Here is a 26,583-nt window from a genome sequence, read left to right on the forward strand (position 1 = left end):
TCAGTTTCCGCTGACTCCGTGCTCTAGGCTGGGCCCGGCCAGTTTCTCCCCTCACATCCTGGGGCGCATCCCTGCTGAACAGGGAACTCTCGTCCAGAGTAGTCAGCTGGGTAGTAGAGCAGAGAGCACAGGCCCTGGACTCCTGAGCTCCTGTCCTCCCCTGCTGCCCAGAGGGACACCTAGACTTTGTCAGGAATGGACAAGCTTAGTGCGGCACAGGAGCCTAGAAAATGACGTCAGTTTAAAAGTGAGTTCTGGTCCAGGGAGATAGCTCGTCAGGTAATGAAGACCCAAGTTTGGATTCCCATCACCCGTGTAAAAGTCCGGTATAAAGATCTGCACCTGTAACTGTGGGGGTGGAGGATGGAGGGGTGGAGACAGCAGGGTCTCGGGGATTCTAGCCAAAGCTCTGAGCTCTAGGTGCCGTGAGAGACCATGTGTTACCAGAGTAGGTGGAGAGTAATAGAGGAAGATGCCTCGTGTTGATCTCTCCCTCTCTCTCTCTCTCTCTCTCTCTCTCTCTCTCTCTCTCTCACACACACACACACACACACACACACACACACACACACACATATTAGGGGACACAGAAGTTTCTTTTCATCCCCTTTTTCTGTGTTTCCTGGAGTTCCTTACAGGGAGCATACTTGATTTTTTTTTCAATATTTATTTATTATGTATACAATATTCTGTCTGTGTGCATGTCTGCAGGCCAGAAGAGGGCACCAGACCTCATTACAGATGGTTATGAGCCACCATGTGGTTGCCGGGAATAGAACTCAGGACCTTTGGAAGAGCAGGCAATGCTCTTAACCACTGAGCCATCTCTCCAGCCCCGAGCATACTTGATTTTTAAAATGAGGGGAAGTTGGTTAATACCTTCCCAAACCCCAGCTCCTCTCCACGGCATTGAGTTCTACTCAGTCCCTTTCCAGGGTCCCAAGGCTGAAATGGTCCCACACACACACCAGTGAGCCCCAGGATCAGTTCAGGGACCACTTTCTATTTGATGCAGAAGTAGCTCCTGCTCTCCTGGGAAGAGGCTGTGGAAGTTATCTTTGGGTTGGGATGAAGGAACTGCCCTGGGGGTGTGACTGGGGAGAGAGTGTATACAGAGGCCAGGTGCTGGGGAGACAGACTGCTGCCCTCTGTTCTGCAGGGATCATGAAGGATGTGGTCAAAGTTTGCTTTGTAAAGCAGTGTGATAGGAGGAGCCACACGGAGTGCACCTCGTGGTATTGGTAGCTGCCTCTTTTGTATGGTTCTAGCAAGATAACTGCACTGGCTAGAGGGTGTGATTTCTGCCCTTGCATACACCCAGGCATGAGACTGCAGTGTGCTCAGGGCTTGGGTCTCATGCCCTTGGCTTTAACTTCTCTTAGCTCTTTGATTTTAGCCTGGGCTTGAACGTGGGATGCTCCTGCCTCAGCCTCCCATGTATTCTGAGATTACAGGCCTGTTCCACCAAGCCTAGCTATGTGCACCATTTTTGAGCATCAGCCTGATATCCGACACTGTGCTGAGGACCCGTGCACTTCAGCAGGTGCTTGTGGCTCTTGGCTGGCAACTGTCTTGATTGCAATTGCTTGTTTGTGTCTTTTTCATGTGCAAACAGGATATGATGGGGATACCATTCCTTCCCTGGCCTCTGCTTCCAGAGGAAAATACCATTCCTGCAGTGCTGAAAGGGAATATTTCAAAACTGAGCATGAGAATAGGCTAGATCACAGGGTCCCAGGGCCTACACCGAGCTGTCCGTCAGAGCGCCTCTGCTGGTGTTGAAGGGACCAATGGTTCCCTCCCTGCTTCTCTGTCCCTTTCAATGTTTCTTAGCTCCCCATGAGGCTGTTAGGTGACAGTCTGAAATGGTTAGCAGTGACTTCTGTGCTTCCATGATAGCCACCCCGCAGGTTGGGCAGTGGCGCTCCCAGATGTAGCTGGAATGGGTTCTGGGTGGGATTTCAAGCAAGGCTTGCTGTGGTCTCAGACCATTGCTGGTTGATGCCTTCCCTGGGGCGGGGATGCCTGCTCAGTGGCCTGTGGAGACTAGGCTATCTTCCTCCGTGGAGCACTATGTAGAAGGCTTTTGTTAAAGCTGGGCATGGGCAGGGCCAGCCCTAGGCTGGGGCTACTCTGCTAACGTTCTATTATGTTATCTGTGAGAATGACCTTTCTAGGCTGGGGCATCAGCAGCAGGAGGTCTTGGAGATGGGTGGTTTGAGATCGGGTATCTGGGCATTACTCTGAAGTATGACTTGGGTATGACCCTTAGCTTGCAGATGGCACCTGCCCTGTGTCCTCCCACAGTCCTTTCTCTGAGTATTAGGATTCTGATCTCCTGTTCTTAGGAAGACAGTAGGCCTCCCTCCTGACCCCATGTATCCCCTGTAAGGCTTGTCCTGATATCATCTTCTCTCGGGGTCCTGGAGGTCCTGAAGGTTCTCCCTGCAACAGAGGAGCCCGACAGAGACTCAGTCTAGCTCCTACACCAGGGCTTCATAATGAAGAAGGTTGAGTGATGTGGCCTGGCCACCCGGAGTCCAGACACAGGTCTACCTGTCTGGGGCCTGTGCTCCAGCCATAACGTGTGTTCATGAAGGAGGTCATCGGTGTGACACATGGATGACAAGAAATGCACCTGTTTCCCAGGCACCGGTCTCCTCGAGTCTGGGCAAGCCCTGAGCCAGCCCCTGCGAAGTCAGGACCAGCACAGTACTGGCTGCCCCAGAGCATCTTGTCTAGTGGTAGAGACAGGTTGGTACCAACAGTGTGAGCATGTCAGAGCTGTGGAAAGGAAAACAGGAGCGTGGGTGGACAGGAGACACTTCCCGCCCTGCAAGGGGTGGGGTGGCATTGGTAAATGTGCACTAGGCAGGTGACATCTGAGTTGAATTCTGAAGATGGGTAGATGATAAGGAGAAGGCAGGCAGGTCAGGGAGAGCTTGCTAGGCATGGCATAGCCTAGCTGTGCCAATGAAGGAAGCTCGAAAGGACAGTTCGGGTTCATTCAGAGTCCTCTGCTGCAGGCTGCCTGGGCCTGCCTCCTGAATTCAGGAGCCCAGATGTCCCCGTGGCCCTGTCACCACCTCAGCAAATAGTGTAAGGCTTTGCTAGCCTGGAAGAATAGTCAAAGGCTTTAAATCCCTCAGTCCATCATCGCTCACACGTCTTTGGCCCAAGTATGGCCACATGACCCACTTCTGCAAAGGAATCTAAGAAGTGTAGGGAACCACATTGGGGATTTACAAGGCATACCCTAGGAGCACCTTTTGCAGGCAAGAGAGCACAAGAGGGCTGGCATCCCTGGCCCCAGAAGCCTCTGGCCTGCTAGAAAATCAATAAAGACTCCCCTGCCCCAGGGTGTATCACCCACTTGAGCACCAACCTCATGTCTGGAAAGTGAAGCTGTGGAAGGCGGAAAGCTTCAGGGAGTCATGGACTCTGTGTCCCTTATGCAGGAGGGTTGAGTCATGACCAGCCCTGTAATTTGCTTCTTCTAAACAACTGGGCTCAGCATTGGCCACATCCCTCTATGGCCTGCCTGCCTCCCCCCCCCCCCGTCCCTCCGTCCCTCCATTTCTCCATCCGTCCGTCCCTCCCTCCCCTCCCCCTCCCCCACCCCTTCCTCCCTCCCTCCCTCTTCCTTCAGAGTATGATGTGGAGTGCTTCCTTTTACATGGGAATGGAACAGTTGTTTGAGCCTTACAGAGAGCTTGCTGACTGTTATTGTCCATGAGATTGAGGGACAAGTGATGCTGGGGGGGGGGCATTGAGTGGGAGGGAGACCTGCCAGCATTGTCTTCATGCAGGTGCATCCCCAGCGGACAGTGTCTGTGTTGACGGGCTTTGTGCACAGGGGTTTTACAATCCAGCGCTGTCTTGTAGACAGCAAATGATTGGGTCTTATTTTGGATCCACTCTGCCAGTTTCTGTTTTTGTGAGTGCGTCTAAAGCTTTTTCTCCTTGTGATCCCTTTTTGCTGGAGTAATTTTCACAGGACCCCGGGTTTAAAGGTATATAGAACAAACCCCAAAGTCAAACACTTCCTGATAGTAATTCGTAAGAAATTTACATTAAAACAATTCTTTCCTGTTCGTATAATTTTGACATTTATTAAAGATGAAAACAAATTTTCATATTAATGATCAGGATGGGCCTTTTGTTTTTACTCAAGGAATTAAATATCAGCTGAATATTTGACACTGAGCGATGGAATAGGACACCTCTGATACATTTCAGAGCTGACTAAAATTTTAATTTCATAATCCTGAAAGCTTCAAATATCACTTTGCATAATTACATACCATACCGAATAACAAAAGCGGGTTTAGGTCCATTTCAGAAGTTGTTGTAAATTCTATCCTATTTGTGAGTCAGAATTCACTGAATGATTCTTTATGAAATACGCTTGCAACACAAACAGCAATTAAGACATTTTTACTATGTTTATTTATCATATGTGTGTACACATGCGAGGAAGTCAGAGGGCAACTTGCAGGAGTCTCTTCTTGCCGTTCACTGTGAAGGTGCCAGGGACTGTACGCAGCAAACACCCTTGCCCACCTGGTCATTTTGGGGGCCCCAAATAGTGTTTTTAAAAATCAAACATTCTAACACGACACAACAAAGATACACTAATTTGATATTCACATGCTGAACACTGAGGGTAGGAATATTTAAAAAGCTTCTGTTTTTCTTATTGGAACCGCTCTGCTTCGAGACGAGCAGAAAATACAGCAGCCGTGAGATGCAGCCAGGTGCTCCCTGCAGCCTCAGCTGGCGTTCGTAGTGCAAAGTGCTGTGTTCAGAGCCAAGGCTGCAGTGACGCCATGGGATTATGGTTTGATTTTGAATTAAGTTTGGGGTCTTATACATTCAGATATTATTGTTGTCAGTTTCCCCCTGGCAGCCACATGCAGTTGCAGGACCCTAACATGGGGCAGTGGCCCGCTATTGAGGCCACCGTGCTCTGGCTGGTTGAATTAGATAGAGCTGATGTAGCTACCCTGTGTCTGCCCAGTTAGTTATTGTCCCTGTTGTTGAGTCTTCTTTGTAACTGATTTTGTCTTCTACTGTCTTTCTGCCTTTTGTAGCTTAATGTTTCCATTTTCTTTTAAGAGGAGCTCAAGTTGTTCCTCTCTCAAAACCAGGAGCCCTACTTAGTTTGCAACATATAGTTATAAGTGGTCAGAGTCCAGTTTGGATGAACATAATATTGGCATGGGTTCTGCTTAATCTATAGCAAAGATTCTCAACCTTTGGGTCGTGACCCCTTTGTGGGGAACGACCCTTTCACAGGGGTCTCCTAAACCTATTTGAAAACACAGATATTTACATTATAATTCATAACAGTAGCAAAATTACAGTTATGAAGTAGCAACAAAAATAATTTTATATTTTGGGGGATCATCACCATATGAGGAACTGTGTTGCGTCATTAGGAAGGTTGAGAACCATTGCTCTATAGTATGTTGTGGGTCTGGCTTCCTCTGAATGCTCCCCTCCTTTCACTCCTTGGCACCCAGCCCCCAGCAGCCTGTCCCTGAGCTACAAGCACCCAGCACACCATTCTTTCAGCTCCAGCAAACTGTCAGATTGTCAGATCAGTTAAGAATAGAAAGTGCAAGTTTTTATTGTGTTTACTTATCCTTTTCTAGAGCGCTTTCCTTTTTGTGTAGATTATAGTTTTAAATTATTTTATGTTTTTCACTTGTTCATTCTCCTCTTTATTCTGAGGTCTATTTTTGGTTTTGTAGATGGTCTCACTATGTAGTCTTGACTGGTTTGGGACACCTGCATAGCCCACACTGGCCTGAAACTCAGACAATCCACCGGCCTCTGCCTCCCGATGCTGGAGTTAAAGGTGTGCACTGCATGTCCAGCTAGACGGAGTTTTTGACTTCCATCCACATCATTGTACCTCTCTTTGAAGCATTTCTCTTATTAGCCATCTTAAAGGGGAAGTCTGCATGGTGTCTGATTCTCTGGTTTTCCATCTCTGAGGTGCAATTTTTTCAGGTGACTGAATGACAGGTTGACTTTCCCCTCTAAACACTATTTTGCTCTGTTCTTCTTCACGTCATTTTTTTTTCAGAGATGTTTGCTGAATTTTTATCCTGTTTCTCTGTAACCAAGATATTTCCCCCAGTCTTGTTTTAGGATTTTTCCCCTTCATCTCTGATCACCTGCAGCTTGCATATGATATACTCAAGTGCAAAATCAGTTTGCGGATCGACGGTTTGGTGTCTGATATTAGTTTGTGGAGACTACACAAGACTCAAGATAGTCCTGAGGTCTTCTTCTCTCTCTTCTGTTCCCCCTGTGTTGGCTATTTTTATGTCAACATGACACAAGCTAGAGTCCTTTGAGAAGAGGAAACCACACTTGAGACAATGTTCCCACCAGATTAGCCTATGAGTAAACCATTAAGTGTGGGTTACTCCATGATCTCTGCATCAGCTCCTGCAGCTCCTGCCTCCAGGTCTTTGCCCTTCTTGAGTTCCTGCCCTGACTTCCTTCAGCAATGGAGCGTGATGTAGAACTACAAGGTGAAATAAAGTCTTTCCTCCTACAGTTGCTTTTGGTGTGTTTGATCACAGCTATTGACACAGCTAATACACTCGGTGTTCTGCTGGAGAAACTGCCCCGAGTCCTTGGACGCTCTGGATCCCTTTGCCATTTGTGTTTTCCATCACGTCTCAGTGTGAACATACTATGTTAGTATCTGTGAGCTCACAGCCTCTCTGACATCTCTTTATCCTTTCCTGCATTTTTCATCTTTGCTTTCAGGCCATCTGCTCTTACATGCTGTCTACTTTTTCCTCCGAGGCCCTTTGCATGGAATTCAGAATTTCTTTAAAGTCTAAGTCTGGGTCTACTCTTTGATGCTTTTCCTTCAGTATGCCTTATTTCGTTTTCTTGGGAGCTGGGCCTGGTGCGAAGGACCTGGGACTAGTACTCAGGAGCTGGCCTCTGCTTCTGGCTGCCTGTTGGGCATCGCTTTGTCCTGTGACCCCAGTTCTCTGACAGATCTAAGAGATTTTCTTATTTTCATTATGTTTATCTATCTTTGGACTCCAAGTTTCTTATGGTTGGACCAGAAACTATAAATTTACTTACTTCTCTACCTTCCTTTCTTTCCTGCATCCTTCCCTGTTAATGTATCATCCCCATTCCCACTGGGCATCACTTCAGTAAGGTGGCCATGGGGTGGGTAATGGTCTTGCCCTGACTGGAGTGTGTCTTATTTTGGGCTCCGCAGGATGGGGGTGGTTAGGTCTCAAGGATGGTAGGACATAACATGGTTGTAACATAACAAGGAAGGTAAGATGCATAACATCTTCCAGGTGATTCTGAGGTGGCTTCAGTGAGCTATGACAGACCCGGCTTGTGAGCGGTAGGCCTTCTGAGGGCGAGGCAAGTGTTCAGCCGTGGGTGCCCAGGCTAGCGGCACACTGCCTATGTGCTTACTCGGTCTCTCTTCTCCCCACACAGAATCGCAAGTGATGGTGTGCACAGAGGACAAGCGGAGCCCTGCACGACTGGTTAGCACAGCAGAGCCGGTAGCTGTGCTTGCTGCTGGGTGGGCGTGAACCCCAGGACCCCAGTGTCACGCTCCAAGAGGAAACATGTCTAAAAAGGGACGCAGTAAGGGTGAGAAGCCCGAGACGGAGCCGGACTCTGTGCAGACGGCCAACGAAGAGCTACGGGCCAAGCTAACCAACATCCAGATAGAGTTCCAGCAGGAGAAGAGCAAGGTGGGACAGGGCCTCTGGCGCCGCCTCAGGCTGGGCTGTGAGCATTGGGCTCTGAAGGGGTGTATTACCGGGTTTTGGAGCCTTGGCTGCCCCTCCCGATAACAGAAGGCAGCTGTGCAGACTGCACGGTGGCAGTTTTCTACCCCATGCTGCCTATGAGGCTTGGTGGGACTGCGAGATTCTTTGCATTTCAGCTTCTCTTCCCTGCAAGATGGGGGTGGGGGTTGTGTGTCACAGTAGGAGTCCTGACAAGCCCTCTATGAAGAGCCTGCCTCTGTCACAGGAGCTTTCTCACCCTCGTAGGGCATGTATGAGCTTTGGAGTTTGTTGGAACAGTGCCTGGCTGGGGACCACATACTTCAGGAAATCAGTTAAGGTACCGATGTCAACCCAGCACTGTGGGGAGGCTCCAGCTTTCTAAGTCACAGACCTGGTGGCCTTTCTCCTTGGTTCAGCCAGACTGGCTTCCTGATCTTGATGATGTCACTGACTTAAGAGGGATTTAAAGTCTCCCGGGCCTTGTTCTGAGCCCGCAGGTGATGTTCTAGTTCAAGGCTGTCCCCAGTGTCTGATAGAACAGCTACAGGGGAAAGTCCCACTGCCATAACCTTTGCTGTGGCTGTGGCATGGGAGGGTCTGAGCTCTCTCAGCTGCACAATGGATCCTTGGGGAGTTGGTCACAGCGCCCTCACAATCAGAAGCAGAGAGAAGTTAGTCAGAGTCAGTGTTCAGCTTGCTCTCTCCATTTTTATGCAGCCCTGGACACCCTGCCCAGGGTGCTCCTTACCGCAGAATGGACTTCCCATATCGATTAATGTAACTGAGATAATTCCTCCCAGACATGCCCAGAGGCCCATCTTCAGGTGACTCGAACATCTACCAGGTTGGTGTTAACATTAGCCATCACAAATGGGATTTGGACCCAGAATAATGTCCTAGTTCATACGGATCTCATTATATGTCCTGTCACTAATCTAATGCTTATCCTAACGCCCCAGTGTTTAGAACGTTAGCGCATCTGTTCTGGGAGGTATTACTGAGTGCCCACACCAGATTAGCCTGGTCTCGCAGGTGCCGCAGTGTGGATTACAGACCCACGAGAGTCTCCTGACACAAGGGTGCTCTCAGCTCTGGGACTTGTGGAGCTCTCAGCCTAGCCATGTCCGTGCTGCTGTCTCCTCCTGCCTCACCCTGCAGTCTCCATAGGACTTTGCCTGTCCAGTCACTGGGATGAGTTCTGTTCTCAGGGAACTCAGCAGAGCATCCCCCAGGCTAGCATGGAAAGCCCAATTAAGGAGTCATTGAACATGACGTCATACTAACGGGCAAGGCCGTGCTAATAGTGTCCTTACGCTAGCAGAGGAGGCATCAAAGGCTTGAGGGTGAAAAAGGAATGTGGGAGCAAATGTTCATTCCCCCATTCATTCAGTGAGGGACCTGCACATGTACTGCAGCGGCCTGTTGTGAGTTGGGTGGCCTGCATTTGCCATGAGGTGACTCAGAGGCAGCCCCTTCCCTCAACTGGTGGTGTAGAGGCATGCAGGAGCTAGTGCTCGGCACGTCAGAGGTCTCAGCACGCGCAGGACAAGCTGGGCCTGTGAAGGCTTCTTGACCATCTTCGAGCGGGCCCCAAAGAGTTTGCTGACTGGAGACGAAGCAAACAGACTCACACTGCCTCAAATGTTCAACAGCCCACACAAACAACCCCAGTAACAGCTGGGGACGGGGTGAGATGGGCATACGGCTGGCAGGGTAGAACACTAAGCCTGAAAAGGCCCCCAAGTCTGAGGTAATGTGAATAGGACTCTGCTCCCCAGCCTTGAGTGTCAGGACCCGGGGCTCTTACACAGCTCCTAGGTCTTGGATGTCGGGACCCTTAGATCTTTGGACTTGACAGTTCCTTGAATGCTGACAGCAGCTCTGGCCTTTGACCCTTGAAGCCTATCACCTCTGCTGTCTTGACTTTCCTTCTTCTCTGGGCTTCCACTGTCCTGAGCTGTCTCCTTATTTTACTCCCTGCAGTCTTTGCCCGGTCCCTCTCTGTGATTCTGCTGGCTTCTTGATTCTGGTGGTACCACTGCCACCACCTCTGCTGCCACCCTTACCTACACCACCTGCCCTACCCACAGGGAAGTGCAAAGGTAGACAAGACGTCTCAGGATAACCTCTTCGAACACCAGGGGGCAGCACAGAAGGGTGTGTCCTGCTGGGTCAAAAAAAATGTTACAGCCTGCTCGTGCCCTGGAGAGGGTGTGGCTGAGAGTGACATGCAAATGTGGTATTAATAATTTCTACCAATCACAACACTGCTTCCAGGTCTAGCAAGGTCCAGTTACAGGTTTTTCACTGCAGCAGTAACAAGCTTTCTTGCCTGAGGGAAGGCCCCTCCTCCAGCTGTGGGGTGAGCCAGGTTCTCTGAAGCTCACAAAGTCCCAGAGCTGAAGCCCCCTGTGTTATGTTAGTTCCTCTTCTCTGCTGGGAAAACAAAGATTCTGGCTGAAATGGCCTGGGGGCGGGGAGAGAAGGACAGGTTTATTCTGACCCACCTTTTCAGAGGACCCGCCCATCATGGCAGGGGAGGTGTGGCAGAGAATAGTCCATAGTTCATGTCAGGGAAGCAGAAAAAGGAGGCTTGCCAGAGCCTAGCTGAAGTTCTCCTTTTCCCTCTCATTCCATCTAGGCCCCCAGCCCACGTGACGGTGGCCCCAGCTGCTGGGTGGGTCTTCCCCACCTGGTCTGGCACCTGACAGGCTGAGTCTAAACCCAGTCCCGTTGATGGTTAAGCCTACCCTTTGTCAGCTCTCTTTAAACCCTAACATTCCACCTTGGACCCCAAAACGCTATTCATGGCCATCTCAGAATGTAAAATACATTCAGCCTATGTCCACAAGTCCCCAGAATCATAACACTTCCAACACTGTTTAAAGTTCAAAGTCTCTGCTGAGACTCAAGGCAATCTCTTAGCTATGAAACCTTGTAAAAATAAAACAAACTTACATGTTGCCAAAATATAATGGACCAGGGCCATGAGAGGAGCTGTGGGAACAAAGCATAACAGACTGAACCTCTGAGGCGCAAACACGAAATCTTGTAGCTCCGTGACTAACACGTGGTGTCATGGTGTGAGCTCTGACGACCTTGGGCAACCCTACCCCCATGGCCTTGTCATCTGTAGCTCCTGTGAGCTGTGTCCTGCCTGGGCTGGCTTCCCTTGTCTACAGCTTTCTTCAGAAGCTGCTCCCCATTCCTGGCGTCTCCAACATCCTGATATTTGTACTGTGGCTTAGGCTTTACTCTCAAGTGCCACGCATTGCTGGCATAGTGGTTTCTTAAAGGGACTCTCATCTTACTTCACATTGCCTGACTCCTCAGACTTCCCTTAAAAATCTAGGTGGACACCTACCATGACACTGTAACTCTAGTATTCTACATGCCTGTAATACCGATGTTAGTGGACAGTGCCAAGGTCGGCTTCTAGTTGGAGCAAACCTGGAGCCATGGGTACTGTAGTCTCTTAGTGACCAACTCCTTCTATACATGGTATTAAGTGCTTGGTTCCTCGTTAATGGTAGCAGCCGTCTCTAACCACCATACCCTCCTGTCTATAAAGTTCAGCTGTCTCCTTTTCCACCCAAACAATTGCTTTTCACATTTTCCTCTGATTCTTACTCCATATTTCCATAGAAAACCAGAAATTTCCAGATGGTATCTTGAATGACCTGTAGTCCAGGGCTCAAAACCGTTCTTCCCATCCAAAGTCCCCAGCAGTCAGTCTTTACTGCCCGGCTCTGTCCCGACCTCCTGCCAGAACCACCACTGAGCTCTGCTTGCAGCCCTCTAGACCTTTTCTAGCCCACATCCCAAACTCGTCCACATTCCTCCCCGAGACCAGTCCCAGCCCTGAGAACTATGTACTCAGGTGTAGTCTTAGCAATGACTCTACTTCTTGTGTCAATTTTAGGTGTATCTTTTTAACAGTTATGTCAACACTGGACAGACACCACTGAAGAGAGAAACATCTTTCTTGACTCTTCTGACTTTAGAGGGTTTTGTACATTATAGCGGGGAAGGTGTAGCTGAGCAGAGTGGCAGCCAGGAAGCAGAGAAAAGCGTGATGCTCAGGCGGCATTCTCCTGTCCCCCTTTGTTCCATCCTGGCCCATAGCCTATGGGATGGTGCCACCCCCATTCAGGGCTGCCTTTCTCCCCTCGTTTAGTTTTCTCTGGAAGTGCCATTGCAATCATGTCTAGATGTGCTCGTCGCCATCACCAAGATGACTCTAAACCCAGTCTGTGAGGCCTGACACCCCACAGTTGTCTGAGGCAGACATGGCCGGGACAGCAGTCCTGGCTCAGCACCCGTGTTCCTTGCATTTAGAGTCATCTGTGAACTGTTTGAGTCATGACATCCTGGCACTAATTCACCATGATAACTCCAGTTCCAGCCCTGGGGGAGGTGACCAGCGATGACTGGCATCCGGTGTTGTTTCCGTGGTTGCGTGTGATGTCAGGAGATACTGGTCTCCTACATCTGCCTCAGGACTGTCATTTGCTTCTTTCCTGGCTGTCAATGGACGGATGTGCCAGTACTGAGATGATGTCATAAGACTCACTTAATTCCCCCTATTTGCCTATAAATCTTGTGGTCTGGGGAAGACATTGCTGTTTTCTTCAGAAGTCTGGATGGCTGAGGCAGTTTGTCTCAGTGCTTTGGTACCCACTGTTACAGAATCCCACAGGTATTCTGATGTGCAGTGTGTTTTCTGGGCTATTTGACTCACTTAAGAAATCACTTCGTAGGTGCATTTTACTACAGGCCATGTAAAAGGTTTGCAGACCAGACTTACCCAGCATACTCAGGCTGAGCACAGGTCCTGGGGCCAGGTTCCTTGAATGGCTCAACCTTTATAATTAACACACACATGCATACACACATAGATGCACACACAAGATACACACATGCACACACAAACACACAGAGACACACACAGATGTACACACAAGATATGCACACAAACACACACATAGATGCACACACAAGATACACACACACAGATACACACATGCACACACACAGATGCACACACAAGATACACACATGCACACACAAGGTACACACAAATAAGACATATATAGATGCACACACAAGATACACACACAGATGTATACACAGAGGGTCCCACTGTGGGGGTTTCTTAGTCTTATTAATAAAAGAATTTAAGAACGGACAAATGGAGGCACCGGATTGTTTATAAAAGAAAATCCCCTCGTCAGGTGAGCTGTAAACTTCGTCTGCTGCCAGTGGAGGAGAGAAGGGCAAAAAACCTTGCTGGTGAGGAGGTCAGATACAAGCTGACCGATAGTCACATGGTAGGGAGGGAAGCCCAAAACATTACAGGACAGTGGGCACACTGGCAGCATCTCTATGGAGTTGCCAACTATGAGCTTCTGTGCTAGGAGTGGGAATTCTGGGAAGGAATTTCATTAAAAAAATAATTATCCCACCCATCTCTTTAGAATGGCTTAAGGTGAGCCCACCTTCCTAAGTGTGGATCCTTAGCTGGATGGCAGTAACCCAGCCCTTATGTTAGGGCTCCACCCTGCCCCTTTGGGTGGCTCTGGGCTCTGATTCTAGAAACACTTTACCGTTTGGAATCGTCCTGGCTTTGGTGAGAGACGGTTTCTGTACCAGCTGTCTGTAGTTTCTTGTCCTTTCTGATACAGTTCAGCACTGAAAGGTCTTCAATGTTTGGCTTTTCAGGGAAAATCATAAAACAACTGGGAAGGAAGATCTGGATGAAGTTGGGGTAAAGAACGGGGAGTTAGAGAACAGTGGGTGTGGCCTACAGGGGGGAGTTAGAGGGCGGAGACTGGAAAAGTGCAGGTCTGCCCCTAACCCCTGTTCCTGCTCTGGTGGCAGGTGGGCAAGCTGCGGGAGCGCCTGCAGGAGGCCAAACTGGAGCGCGAGCAGGAGCAGCGGCGCCACACAGCCTACATCTCGGAGCTCAAGGCCAAACTTCACGAGGAAAAAACGAAGGAGCTGCAGGCGCTGCGTGAGGCGCTCATCCGGCAGCACGAGCAAGAGGCAGCTCGGACAGCCAAGATCAAGGAAGGCGAGCTGCAGCGGCTGCAGGCCACCCTGAACGTGCTGCGCGATGGCGCCGCAGACAAAGTCAAGACCGCACTGCTGGCCGAGGCGCGCGAGGAGGCGCGCAGGACCTTTGATGGCGAGCGCCAGCGGCTGCAACAGGAGATCCTGGAGCTGAAGGCGGCTCGCAAACAGGCGGAGGAGGCACTTAGCAACTGCATGCAAGCCGACAAGGCCAAGGCCGCTGACCTGCGCGCTGCCTACCAGGCACACCAGGATGAGGTGCACCGCATCAAGCGGGAGTGTGAACGTGACATCCGCAGACTGGTACGTGGCGTCTCTCGCCACAACACTTTCTCTCAGGCACCTGGCGGTTTATTTGCTCCAGGCACGGTTGGAGGTACTGGGTATTCACAAAGTCCTGGCTCTCCCCGCGGTGCTTGTAGGCTTAGCATGGCGGGTCTCTCCTGCGGCATGGTTCTGGGCAGATCTACAAACTGTCAGGAGCAGTTTTCCTTGTCTCTTGTAGTGGGGCTTGCGGATGGAGGATGGTTGGGGGGGGGGGGGCGGGCTGTAAGAGAGGACCTCGGTGGCTGTAGAGGCACGGCTGAAGGTGCAGCTCTTTTTCATTCACCCGAACTGGGAGTGGACGCTACATCTGGGTAAGACCCAGACCTGCAACAGGGAATTGTGAAGTGCAAAGTATTGGAATTTTTAAAAATGGGGTGGTTGGGGTGAAGGCTGTTAAGTGAAGATGACTCGCATTTCTGAGGGAAGGAGGAGACTTCACTGAGCTAATAGCGGTCACCACCAGCTCTAGTCTGTGTTCCCTAGGCATTGACCCCACTAGAGGTTAAGAGATGAGTGGAACTTTGAGTCATCTCAATGGTTACAGGAAGGAGCAGTCTGCAAACTGGGTTAGCTAACTCTGCGAATACTGTTCTCTCGCCCAAGCACTAATCAGGCCTAACCCTGATTAGCTTCTGAGATTAAATGAAATCAGGCACTGCAGGGTAGTATGGCCGTAGACTGGTAATATTCTCCTGAGCCCAGAAGGATATGGAAGGCCAGTGGGGGCCCACAAGGCATAGGGGCATCTCCCACAGTCCTAGAAGATACAGGAGACAGTGCTCTGTACATGTATGGGACTGTGATGGACAGCTGTGTGTCCATCAAGACCCTGGGCAGCCTCCCCAGCTAGCTGAGATTCTCAGACTGCATGAGGTGGTGATGTTTAGAAGAGCCACCGTGAAAGCTGAGGGCTGTGTTAGGTGGAACGTGAAAGGGCAGGGAGACGCCATGCTGGCAGTGACCTTGAGTGTAGCCAGCCTGCTTCTGTAGACATAAAGGCTCTCAGTCAGGAGGTCACACTGGTCCTAAACAAGGGCAGTACTTAGCAGTAAAGGGTTGTTCAGGAAAGCCTAAAGTGTGTAAAAGGAAATATTTTGAAGACTAAGAGGAGGAAGAGACAGCCCTGTAGTTAGAGTTGGTGAAAAATCTCTCTGAGCTAGTGGTGGGACTTGTAGACAGCCTACAGGGGTCCTCTTTGGGAAGGATATACATCACATAACCCTTATCAAAAGTCTGCTGTACTTCACAATGTGTGGACTGCTGGTACCACATCAACCCACAGGGCAAAACACACTGCAGATGAAAGAAATGCCGGAAATCAGCCATCCGAGCTGCTTTATCAGGAAGGAGGACAGACAGACAGACAATTGAATTGGGTAACGTGCTGGCTGTGCAAGCCCGATGATCCCAGTTAGATCCCAGGAACCCTTGGTGGGAGGAGAAAACTGACTCCTATAAGTTGTCTTCTGACCCTACACACATGCCATGACACATTCATTCCCATACACTCAAATACATATGTCATAAAACACACTATGATAATGATGATGATGATAATAATAATAATTTAACCTCCCAGAAAGTAGAGCAAGGAAAACTATAAAGAATAAGAATTACTGAAGACAAAAACCAATAAAGAAATCAAGAAGTTCAGAAATTAATTAAAATTGATAAATTGATTCAGTACCGACAATATGGATGAAGGGAAACATGGCTAACTATAAGTCACGGGGGTGAACTGAGGGACAGTGAAGGGCTGACATTGAAGACACTCTGGGTTGTGTGGACCAACAGATGAGATGTATTTAGAGGAACTGGCGGCCACTAGCTCATGGTACTTTCACATGCAGAAGAACCTGGACCTGGTGCCCCAACAGGAAAGGCTTTCAAATTTCAAATATTTAAGGAGGAAATGAAATGAATCCTGGTTGCATCAGCGACTTGCCTCAGTGCTAAAATCAAATACGTGATAAAATGTCCCTCAAGGGCCCAGCGGTGGTGGCCGCACGCCTTTAATCCCAACACTCAGGAGGCAGAGACAGGCCAATATCTGTGAGTTCGGGGCCAGCCTGGTTTACAGAGCTAGTTCCAGGAAAGATGCTCAAGGAAGGAAGCCTATTGGGCCTCACAGTTTGAGGATGCAGCTACAGCCCATCCTGGTGGGGAAGGCCTGGGGCAGGCAGTGGAGGCAGCTGCTCACACTGAGCTGCTCAGTGCATTCCCTGGAAACAAGGAGAGATGGATGGATACTGGTGCCCGGCTGACTTCTGTTTACTCAGTCCGGAACCCCCTGCATGGGATGGGCATCCTACCTCAATTAAACCTCTGTAAACATCCTCACAGACATACCCAGCGGTGTGATTCCTAGCTGCTTTTAATCTGGTTAAATTGACAGAGATTAACCCTCACAGTACCAAAGGCATCCAGGAAAATAGAGGAGTAGAAAATACCCAAAGTCCTTAGCTAATGACGTGTGGAGAATTGGGGGACTCTTATATTTAAGAACATAGCTAGAAGAATACTAATTGAGTATTAACGAAGAAAGACCAGGACTATATTGGAAGGCTAAGAAATCATGGGCCAGGTTGAGTTAATTATGGAAATGTAAAGATCAGTTTAGTATTTACAGATTTAAAGTCAGAGAGTATGCTTTATTAATTTTTGATGTTTTGAGACAGGGTCTCACTGTGTAGCTTGGGATATAGACCTGGAGCTTGCTAAGTAGACCAGGCTGGCTTTAGACTCAGAGATCCACTCATAGGGGCCACCACAGGCTTTAATCTGGCAATGAAGTAAAGGATTAAACCCCATGTGGCCATTTTCATTGGTGCATTCCAAACATTTTAAAATTCATCTTCTGGACTCACTCTTGGAATATCTGAATTAAAGTGGAATTGCTCTAATCTGACAAGCTGTCCTTTTGGAAATCTGCTAGCAATATTTGTCATAATGATGAACCAGCTAAGGTTTCCCACTCAAGTTCATGACCAAAACAAAGGGACTGTTACCACCTCTTCTGTTCAGTTTTGCACTAGTCAGGCGGAGAGTGCACAGAGGACCACGGAAGAACTAAGTTCCAAAGGTTGGAAGAAGAGGAACCTGGTTGGTTACATGTGAATTCTGTAATGCTGCTGCAGGAGTCTGGGATCTGTTCCTTGTCTGTTTTAAAGCACAGGCTGGGTAATTATGGGTCTGGAAACTAGAAAGCCAAGGTAGCATCAGATTCTGTGTCCGACGAGCACCCAGTCCCTGCTCCCACGATGGCACCTTCACAGCCAGGTCCTCAAACAGTGAATGGCAGGGAACGGCAAAACGGAGGCACGTGATGGCTTCAGCTGCTCCTACAAGGTCATTAGTCTCAAGGCTTCTCAGAACTAGCCAGCACATTTGTCCAAGCTCTGATACTAAGTAGATACAAAATACCCTTTGTTTCTATACACTAGCAGCGGACAGCTGGGAAGAGAAACACTTAAATGGCAGGAAGAAAGCTGCAGGAATAATTGTAAGGCAAGTTGTATAGGTGTTCGACCCAGCTACAAAGTCTTGCTAAGAAGAGTTAGAGAGCTAAGTAAACAGTTTCCACTGATGAGAATGTTGATGAAAGTGAATGCAAGCTTCCCAGAATCCAAGTTAACTTTTTTCATAGGCTATTGTAAGAATTTTCCTATGATGTGTGTGGGTGTGGGTGGGGGGTCAATAGGGTAGAGTGGAGGGTGAGTTGGGTGGGAGGGAGGCGATAACAATGATAACTAAGCATTTTCTTACCCTGTCCTCATAAGCTCCTAAATGACGGTTTGATTCCCCAGAGTTCATCCAGAGAAACCAATGAGTGTGGGGTGTGTCAAGAGTGGGTAATGGTTAGCAGCACACAGGAGGCTTTGCACTCAGCGTGGATGCTGGCTTCCCACACCTGCGCAGATGGAGCCCCTCTCAACACCCCCAAACCTATATGTTCTAGCTCCTCCCTGAAGTCCTAAAACCGAGTTCTTTTAGGGCAGAATTTCATGCAACTGGGAGGAGTGGCTGGATAGTCAGCAGAGGGTGGGTGACTAGCCCTGCCCCTCCCGTGTGGGGAAGTCAGTAGTCAAGCCCAGCTGGGATGAACTTTCCTGAGTACACTCTGGACAGTATAAAGATGGCGTTTCTGTTTGAAGGGTAGGACTGTGCAGCACAGATCCGGCAAGCAGATTCTAAGTTAGATCTAAGCATTTGAAGGATCTGGAGTGGTAGGTGTGCATGCGTGTTTGCGTGTGTGCACATGTGTGCGTGTGTGCGTGTGCGTGTGTGTGTGTGTGAGGGTTGAAGCTTCATGCATTCTAGACAAGCATTCTTTCCCACAAGGCACACTTACAGTTTTTGGAGTTACAACCTTGAAGAAGGAAAAATTTCCAGGTTGTCATATGACTTATTGCATGAAAGGAAAAGTGACCAAGTCCTCAGCACAAAGATTTATTTGGCCTGGAGGGACAAAGGGCAGGAGATAAGAGACAAAGACAAGTGATAGAGGATGGAGAAAGGGAAGGGAACAAGGAAAGGGGGCAGGATATTTATTTGCCCCTGAGGACTGCCTCTGGATAGAGAGGAGACAGATGTGGCCCGTGGGCGAAGGGCAGTTTATAAAGGTAGGTAAAGGGAGAAACCCTTTGTTGGGATGAGGTGTTTAATTTTAATTAGGCATGTTAATTAAGTGAGCCAGAGGGGGGCATTTGATTGCTGGCCTTCAATACTTTGATAGCTGAACCTTGTTAATCAGCCTCATGAGCCAAATAAGGAAATAGACATTGGTAGCTAGCTTTAGAAGTGAGGCAGAGGGTGGGAGGGAAGGGCAGGGCCTGCCAGAGCCATGCTCAAGCTGACCCAGAGCCCCTTCCTGACGAAGTTATAGCAGTTGAAACAGTGAGGCTGCGAGTAAAGGCAGATCAAAGGAACAGAAGGGGCTCGAACAGCCCTGTAAATACGTCATCATGTGACTAATGAACAGGCTATCTTTGTGGTGTAGTAGGAGGTGGACAGCATTTTAATAAACACCACCTGAGTGTCTGAACAGTGGGGTGTCTATATAGGGTGTGTCTGCTGTGACATATTTATATATGTCATGTATATAACTGTATATAGCTGCTGGGGTCGCCCAGGTAAAAGTCCAGTAGTCCCAGGAAGTCATCAGAAGTTCTGCGTCTTCTACATGGGAGCATTGTGAGGCAAAGCAAGCAGAGCAAGCCTGTCAGTGTGGAGACCCCGGACCCAGCCGTGACACTCTGTGAAAAGGGGAAAATGAGATAAACATGTTTTCCAAGGAATGGGAACTAAGCTGGCAACAATGCTGCTTGGGAAAAAAGGGAAGAATGACTAGGGAAGACGCACTTAAAGGTTATCCGTGGACCTTAGTTTAAACCTCAGATGAGGGCTCAGATAAAACACTGAAGCCTGCGCAATGCTGGGAAGCAGATGTGTGGCCGGGGGATGGGTGAGACCTGGGCCATTAATGAATTCACACCCCTGTAAAGCCCTCGCATCTCCCCTGAGGTGTGCCACTCTGAGAGGACCCAGAACAAACAACAACAAACCAAAAGGGCTCAGCTGAAAGCTAACTGAAGAATCTGAGGATTTGTTTATGCTTGAGGAAGATAGGAAGGATGTGCCATAGACATTCAGGAGGGACAAGTAGAAGAGGGATGGCAGGGGTAAACAGATGGTATCAGTGCTTAATCCCAGTGAGCACAGAGCTACCAACCCCCTTAAAAGAAGAAGCCTCTACAGGAAGGTCACACATTAAATGTGAAGGCCTGCTTTCCCTGAAGGACAAAGAAAAAACGCTATGCAAATAGGCAATTAATACTAATGTGAATAAAGGCACAGTCAGTTAAAGGATTATTACACAGAGGTGTGGAAGAGTGCACTTCTGATGTGTACAAGAATTTGGGTGGACTCAGACATGTGGCGAGAGAAAAAAGCCAACCCGAGGATGAGGATGGAGGCCTGTCTCTACCCAGAGGGAGGGGAGAAGGGGAAAGAGGATGGTGGCACTGGAGGACAGAGTGGAGGCTGCCAGCAGGGTGGGGCTGTGAAGGAGGGCCTAAAGGAGCTCCATGGACGTTTGGTAATGTCTTCTTGTTGCCCCAGGAGGGTGCATCACTCACAGACAGCCAAGGCAATCCCAGCCGGTAGAGTGTTTGTACATATCGGAGCCGTGTCCTCGCTTGGCATGTTTCAGGGTGACTGGGATCAAATGGGAGCTGGCTGTATAGAACTGCACCATGCAAGGGCTCTTTTGAGGTCTGTCACTCTCTGTACAGCTGCACCGCCCCGTGCAGACTGAACACAGTACCCGAAGCTTTGTGGACTCCCGCATTCGGCCGGCAACGAGAGGTTAAGTGGTCAAGGAAAGGAAATGGACACGCCGCAGGATTTTTGAGAAGCAGAGAAAATGCTCTGTTGTCTTCTGCTGACTCTGAACCAATGGAAAATCAACCAAAAGTGTTAGCAGAGGAGGAGGTAACAGGATGCCTTCCTCATCAGCAAAGTTAGGCTGGAGAGCATGTGGTTCGGTAAAGGCCAGGATGACTCTTAGCTTCTTGTTCCCATCCAGACTGCAGTTCCCCACTGGACAGAAACTCTGAGCTGCAGACTAGGTAGTCACTCAAGGCCTGTCTTCTGCTGGCCCAGGAAGAGGAGGAGACAATAAAGGCAAAGCTTTACACCCCGACTTCGTGCCTTGGCTCTGTAGAACTGAGTCACATCAAGGGTTGTCAAGGAAAGTCATTTCCTCACCCCACAAAGCCTAAAAGGTGGTGTTCAGGTATACCCCCACCCACAAACACAAGCATTTAGACTTTTGGTTGTTGGTTTACAGCGACGGGAGACCAGCAGTAAGTTAGTTAAGCCGGTGTAGATATTGACCAGTTCTCTTATTAGAAAAACCAGAGTAGCTTTTTGTACTGTGGGAACCAGTAAAGCCTGGAGCCTGGGCTTCCCTTACGTATATGACCCCTCTTTGCCCTTAGTTGGCATCACTGTCAATAGGGGGCAGGATGGCTGTGAGAAATGTAACACAGTGGCATTTGGTCTCCAGGCAGAAACTTGAGGGGTGCTGAGCGCTGCTGGATTGGGCTAGTCAACCTAGCAAAGATGTGGGAGTCACCAACCTACTTGACCCCCCTCCCTCCCTTAGCTGAGGACCTGGAAGGTCTCAGCAGTCAAGGAGCAGCAGCCAGCAACATCAGGGAGCATCATCAACTGACACTAGTACACCTACCTGTGGCCCCAGTGAGAGGGCCAGCAGGTGCTGGGCCAGTTTTGTTCACCATGAGACCCCAGGCTCTGTGTGAGGCAGTGCACAATGGTGCCCCGGATGGCTATGGTGAGTCTCCACTGTGGGGCTCCTGCTCATCACCAGCAAGGACATGTTTAGACACCTGGCAGGATGCTCTTTCTCTTTGTGCCTGCTCTGGCCACCTCTGCCTCCTGGGTCAGAGCAGTGGCTTGTATGACAACTGACAGGGGCCCCTTGGAAGTGACTTATGACAAGGTGAAAGTAAAGACTCAGGCTGCTCATTGCATGAGCTGATCTCTTCTGCAGAGCTTAGTAAGGAGAGGGAGAATAGGTGGGAACAGAGAGAGGAAGGGGAGGAGGTGAGAACAGGGAGAGGAAGGGGAGGAGGTAGGAACAGGGAGAGAAAAGGGAGGTAGTGGGAACAGGGAGAGGAAGGGGAGGAGGTGGGAACAGGGAGAGAAAGGGGAGAAGGTGGGAACAAAGAAGAAGGGAAGGAGGTGGGAATAGGGAGAGAAAGGGGAGGTAGTGGGAACAGGGAGAGGAAGGGGAGGAGGTGGGAACATGGCCCAGGTGCTCTGGATGCTGGCCAGTCACCTGTGGCCTTCAGTTCCTCCTGTGTGAAGGTGTGTTCTTTGGCAGCAGCGGGAGAAACTCTACTCTTTTTGTTCTTGTTTGTTCTTTTATTTCATGTATGTGGGTGTTTTGCTTGCACATTTGTGCACTGCATGCATGCAATATCTGTGGAGGCCAGAAGGAGGGCATCAGACCCCCTGGAGCTGGAGTTACGGATGGCTGTGAAGTGCCTTGTGTATGCTGGGGCTCATACCCAGTCCTCTGGAAGAGCAGCCAGTGCTCTTAACTGCTGAGCCATCTCTCCAGACCCTAAAATTCTTTTCTTCAAAATGTCTAGATACCAAACAACAAAACAAGCCAGGCATGGTGGTGCACACCCTTAATCCCATCACTCAAGAGGAAGAGGCAGGTGGATCTCTAAGTTTGAAGCCAGCCTGGTCTACATAGAAAGATCCAGGACAGACAGGGCTGCTGCATAGGAAGACCTTCTCAACAGCTCCCCCTCCTCCCTCAAAAAAAAACCAAAAAAAAAAAAACCCCAAAAAACCCTTGCTTATAGCAAGAATATCAGAAGGCAAGAGAGCTCCAAGCATGGTTCCTCTAGATTCTGGAGTCCCAGGAATGGCTCCTAGGGTACTGAGTCTTTCTTTCTTTCCCTTTGTCTCCCTCAAAGATGCTATGGTTTATTGCTGCCTTCCAGATTATGGGTACACAAAGATGTTTTGGATTCTGTGTTTTTATGAGACCATAACAAAAACAAAACAAAAAACAAAACAAAACAAAACAAATAGACAGAAAAAGGCGGGTGGTGGCGGCACATGCCTTTAATCAGGAGGCAGAGGCAGGCAGATCTCTGTGAGTTCAAGGTCAGCCTGGTCTACAAGAGCTAGTTGCAGGACAGGCTTCAAAGCTACAGAGAAACCCTGTCTCGAAAAACAAAAACAAAAAAACCCAGAAACTCAAAAATGTAAAATGGAGTCTGTTTACTGTACTGTTGCACCAGCCTGGAGTGGGGTTAGGCCTCAAAACCTGTCTTCAAGAGGTGCCACAGAGGGTGACCCATGGCACTAAGCCCCAGGAATCCACCTGTCTTAGAGTGTGAAGGGCAGGAGGTCTGGGCATGTCCAGGCTAGCTAGGAAGCAGAAAGGAGGAGGCAGAGTCTCCCTGGGCTGGTGGGACCTGGAGCCCCGGGGAACTCTGCTCTGGGGGAGAATCTAGAGTCCCTTCTGGTTTACTATTGACTCTAGAACATCAAACTCAAGGTGTTACCAGGACCAAGTGGCTTTGAAGGCTCTGGAGGAGGGTTCTTTCCTCCTTTCCCAGCTCCCGGGGTTGCTTCTGGTTCTTTGGTCCCTGACTATGCAAGCGTTTCCTTGTAAAGAAAAACATATCCAGAGGTCTCAGAGAAGATGAAGATTCTGGGTGATACTCTAGTTAGGACCTTGTCCTCACAGGGATACTTCCCTGGTGGCTGACTTCATATGAGTAAGTTGAAGGATGGCCTGGGGTTTCCTCTGCAAACCTCTGTCTGTGTGGCTCCCTGATCTGTCTGGCCAGGCATGCTAAGCTCTGCTCCCTGTTTGATATACTGCCCAGGGAAGACTGGCTTTGACTGGGCTGGAGTAGGCAAGGATATAAGTGTCCCTCTGTGCCCAATAGGGGGCTACCCACACCTGCAAAGGGGATTCACTGGAGCCCAAGCAGCGTTTAGGTGGCTCTGGGGTTTCGAGGGAAGTTAGGATTGGGGACATGCATATCTGCATCAGTTGCTTGTAGGATCCAGCCATCCAGGAAGGAATTGGTGAATGAGTGGGAGCAGGAGCAGTCACCTCCAGAAGCTCCTCTGTGAGGAATCAGGATGGGCTAGCCTGCCTGGGGCCCATAGGGCGTTCATGGATTGGGGGTGTCTTGGGATATCATGTGTTTTCTATTGTGGAGAGATGACTGAGGAGGGCTGAGTTGCAGCGGGAAGTGCCCATAACGCTGTAGATGCTCAGACCTAGAGCTGTGTCTTCCGTGTTTGTGAAATGAGGTTCTGGGCTGCAGACTCTCACCGCCCCACGTCCAGATCATTCTCAATTCAGTGGACCCAGCATTCATCCAAAGTCTGATGAGACCACCCCGGTCCAGAGTCAGCTTGTGAAGGCCCATTTTTTTTTTCTCTTCCAGATGGACGAGATCAAAGGGAAGGAGCGGGTGATCCTGGCCCTGGAGAAGGAGCTTGGCGTACAGGCCGGGCAGACCCAGAGGCTGCTACTTCAGAAGGAGGCTCTGGATGAGCAGCTGGTCCAGGTCAAGGAGGCTGAGCGTCACCACAGTAGCCCAAAGCGGGAGCTCCCTCCTGGCATTGGAGACATGGCGGAGCTCATGGGTGGGCAGGTGAGGGATAGTATTTTCTGCTAGCTGTAGAGAAGACCACCCACTGCATCCTTCCTCTGCTGGCCACTGCCCTGCTCAGCTTGCCAGCCCTTCTTTGACCTTTCTTATTCTCTCACACTCCCCTCCCCTCTCCTGTTCCTCCCTGGGTCCTTCCCTCCTTTACTGATATTCAGCATGTGCCAGGCCCAGCACTCAGCCCTGAGAAGATAATGGTGAAGAACTCTCTGAGCCTGCTGGTGCTGGAGTTAGAGATACGGACATCTCAGAGCAGGGTACACAGCGGGGACTCTGCCAGGAGGAGGGCCCTGGGCAGGCCGGAGTATGGCAAAATCAGAGGCTCAAAGGCAATCAGGGTTTTCCTAGTGGCTAGCAACACATGCCAGGGCAAGAGTGTGTGGGGGCAGCCACCTGTCCTTTGGCAAAAGGAGGCTGAAGCAAGCCAGCCTTCCTTCCTTCCTTCCTTCCTTCCTTCCTTCCTTTCTTCCTTCCTTCCTTCCTTTTTTCCTCCCTCCTTCCCTCCCTCCCTCCTTTCCTTCCTTCCCTCCCCTCTGCCTCTTCGTATGTCATGAATGCTCTATGCTGAATGCTGCATTAGGTGCTGATGTTTGAATGCCAAGCATGACAGCCTGCTGTGGAGGAATGTACTAGCATTGTTCTAGAAACCACACTGACTTGTGGTGGGTCTTTATAAGACACGCAGGGTAGGTGGGTTGCATGTGTGTGGGAGCTTCAGCTTCCCTGGGCTGGTGCTGGAACCCCACTGAGGTGTTTGAGGTCTCAGGCGGGTTGAGGTGAAGTGTCCCTGAAGGATGTAGCAGGAGTGTCTGTCTGTCTGTCTGCCACCTTGTTCAGCACCCAGTCCTCTAGACAGGTCTGTGCCCATTGTGTCATCGTTGGGTCTGCAGAGCCTCCACGGAATCATTTGAACTTCTTCCAAGTTTTTATTTTTAGGATCAACATATGGATGAGCGAGATGTGAGGCGATTTCAACTAAAAATTGCTGAACTGAATTCAGTGATTCGGAAGCTGGAAGACAGAAACACCCTGCTGGCAGATGAGCGGAATGAACTGGTAACCAAGCAAGACACATGGCGTCTGTGGACGCGAGGAAAGGGCTGGGCCAAGGGGCAGAGAGTGCATGCTGAGGGCCTCCTGTGAGGGCCTCCTGGTCCCTCCTTCCTCTGTGTATGTGTGTGTGCTTGTGGTGTGTCACATTCACTGAAGAAATCTCTCTGTTGGTTGTCTGTTTAGGGATCCATCCTTAGAAAACAGTTGGGGAAGTCAGTGAGAGGGCGCTGGATAGGGTGCTCGCTACAGCGTTTTGTAATATTAGCAACAGAAAGCAACAGCAAACACAAGCAATCAACACTAAAGCCTCCCACGCTGCGCAGGAACTGTGGGGACTTTCCAGATTGACGCAGCACAGTCCTGAGGAGCAGATGTCACCGACAGGGGACTCCTTGCCTGTAGATTGCAGGATGAAAGTGGTTTACAGGGCAGGCTGTGTAGTGGTTTTGGATCTGGAAAGCTGTTCTTTTAGGTGGTGTGGATATGGATAATTCTACTCTTATTCTTTATTTACTTGGCATAAAAGTTGATACATTTCTATTTTTAAAAGTGATGAACATGCATGCTGGTGGCTTAGTTGCTAGAACATTTGCCTGTCATGCAGGAATCCTGGGGTGGGGTGGGGGGTTCCATCCCCAGCGCTCCGTAAACCACATGTAATTCCAGCCTTTAATCCCAACATGTAAGGGGGCGGGTAGAAGGATCACAAGTTCAAGGCTGTCCGTCAGCTCATATCAAGTCGTGAGGCCAGCCTGAGCTACATGGGATCCTGTCTTAGATCTCTCTCTCTCTCTGTTTGTGTGTGTTGTGAAATGAATGCAGACTTATAGTTTAAAATAAATCTTTAGCAAAACTAGTATATGCATAAATATGCTTCCTTCTGCCATAGAAACAGCTAAACCTCTTTTATTTTTAACCCCCATTCTTTCTTTCATTGTATCTTCTTTATTGTGTGTGCCACTTGTAGAGGTCAGGGGACAACTGTGGGAGCTGGCTATCCTTTTTCACTGTGTGGGTTTGGGGATGGGTTTGGGTTTGGCACCTTTACCTGCTGAGCCATCTGCTGGCCACAGCTAAGCTAGTTTTCATGTTAATGC

The 26,583-nt window shown here is 49.5% G+C and overlaps 1 protein-coding gene across 9 annotated transcripts in view; it reads left to right on the forward strand.

Annotated features, from left to right (window-relative positions):
• The window catches only part of Jakmip1 (janus kinase and microtubule interacting protein 1), a 118,702-nt gene that overhangs the window by 54,000 nt on the left and 38,119 nt on the right, over positions 1-26,583 (forward strand). For all 9 annotated transcript variants that reach the window (XM_041636572.1, XM_041636576.1, XM_041636579.1 and 6 more), the window contains exons 2-5: positions 7,495-7,757; positions 13,677-14,171; positions 24,209-24,418; positions 25,370-25,489. In XM_041636572.1, coding sequence (XP_041492506.1) covers positions 7,629-7,757; positions 13,677-14,171; positions 24,209-24,418; positions 25,370-25,489 — 954 coding nt within the window. In that variant the 5' untranslated portion in view covers positions 7,495-7,628. The remainder of the gene's footprint in view (positions 1-7,494; positions 7,758-13,676; positions 14,172-24,208; positions 24,419-25,369; positions 25,490-26,583) is intronic.

Source organism: Microtus oregoni, unplaced genomic scaffold (genome assembly GCF_018167655.1).
Source record: "Microtus oregoni isolate MIOR12 unplaced genomic scaffold, Mior012 000049F_ref0000343, whole genome shotgun sequence".
Classification (NCBI taxonomy): Eukaryota; Metazoa; Chordata; class Mammalia; order Rodentia; family Cricetidae; genus Microtus; species Microtus oregoni.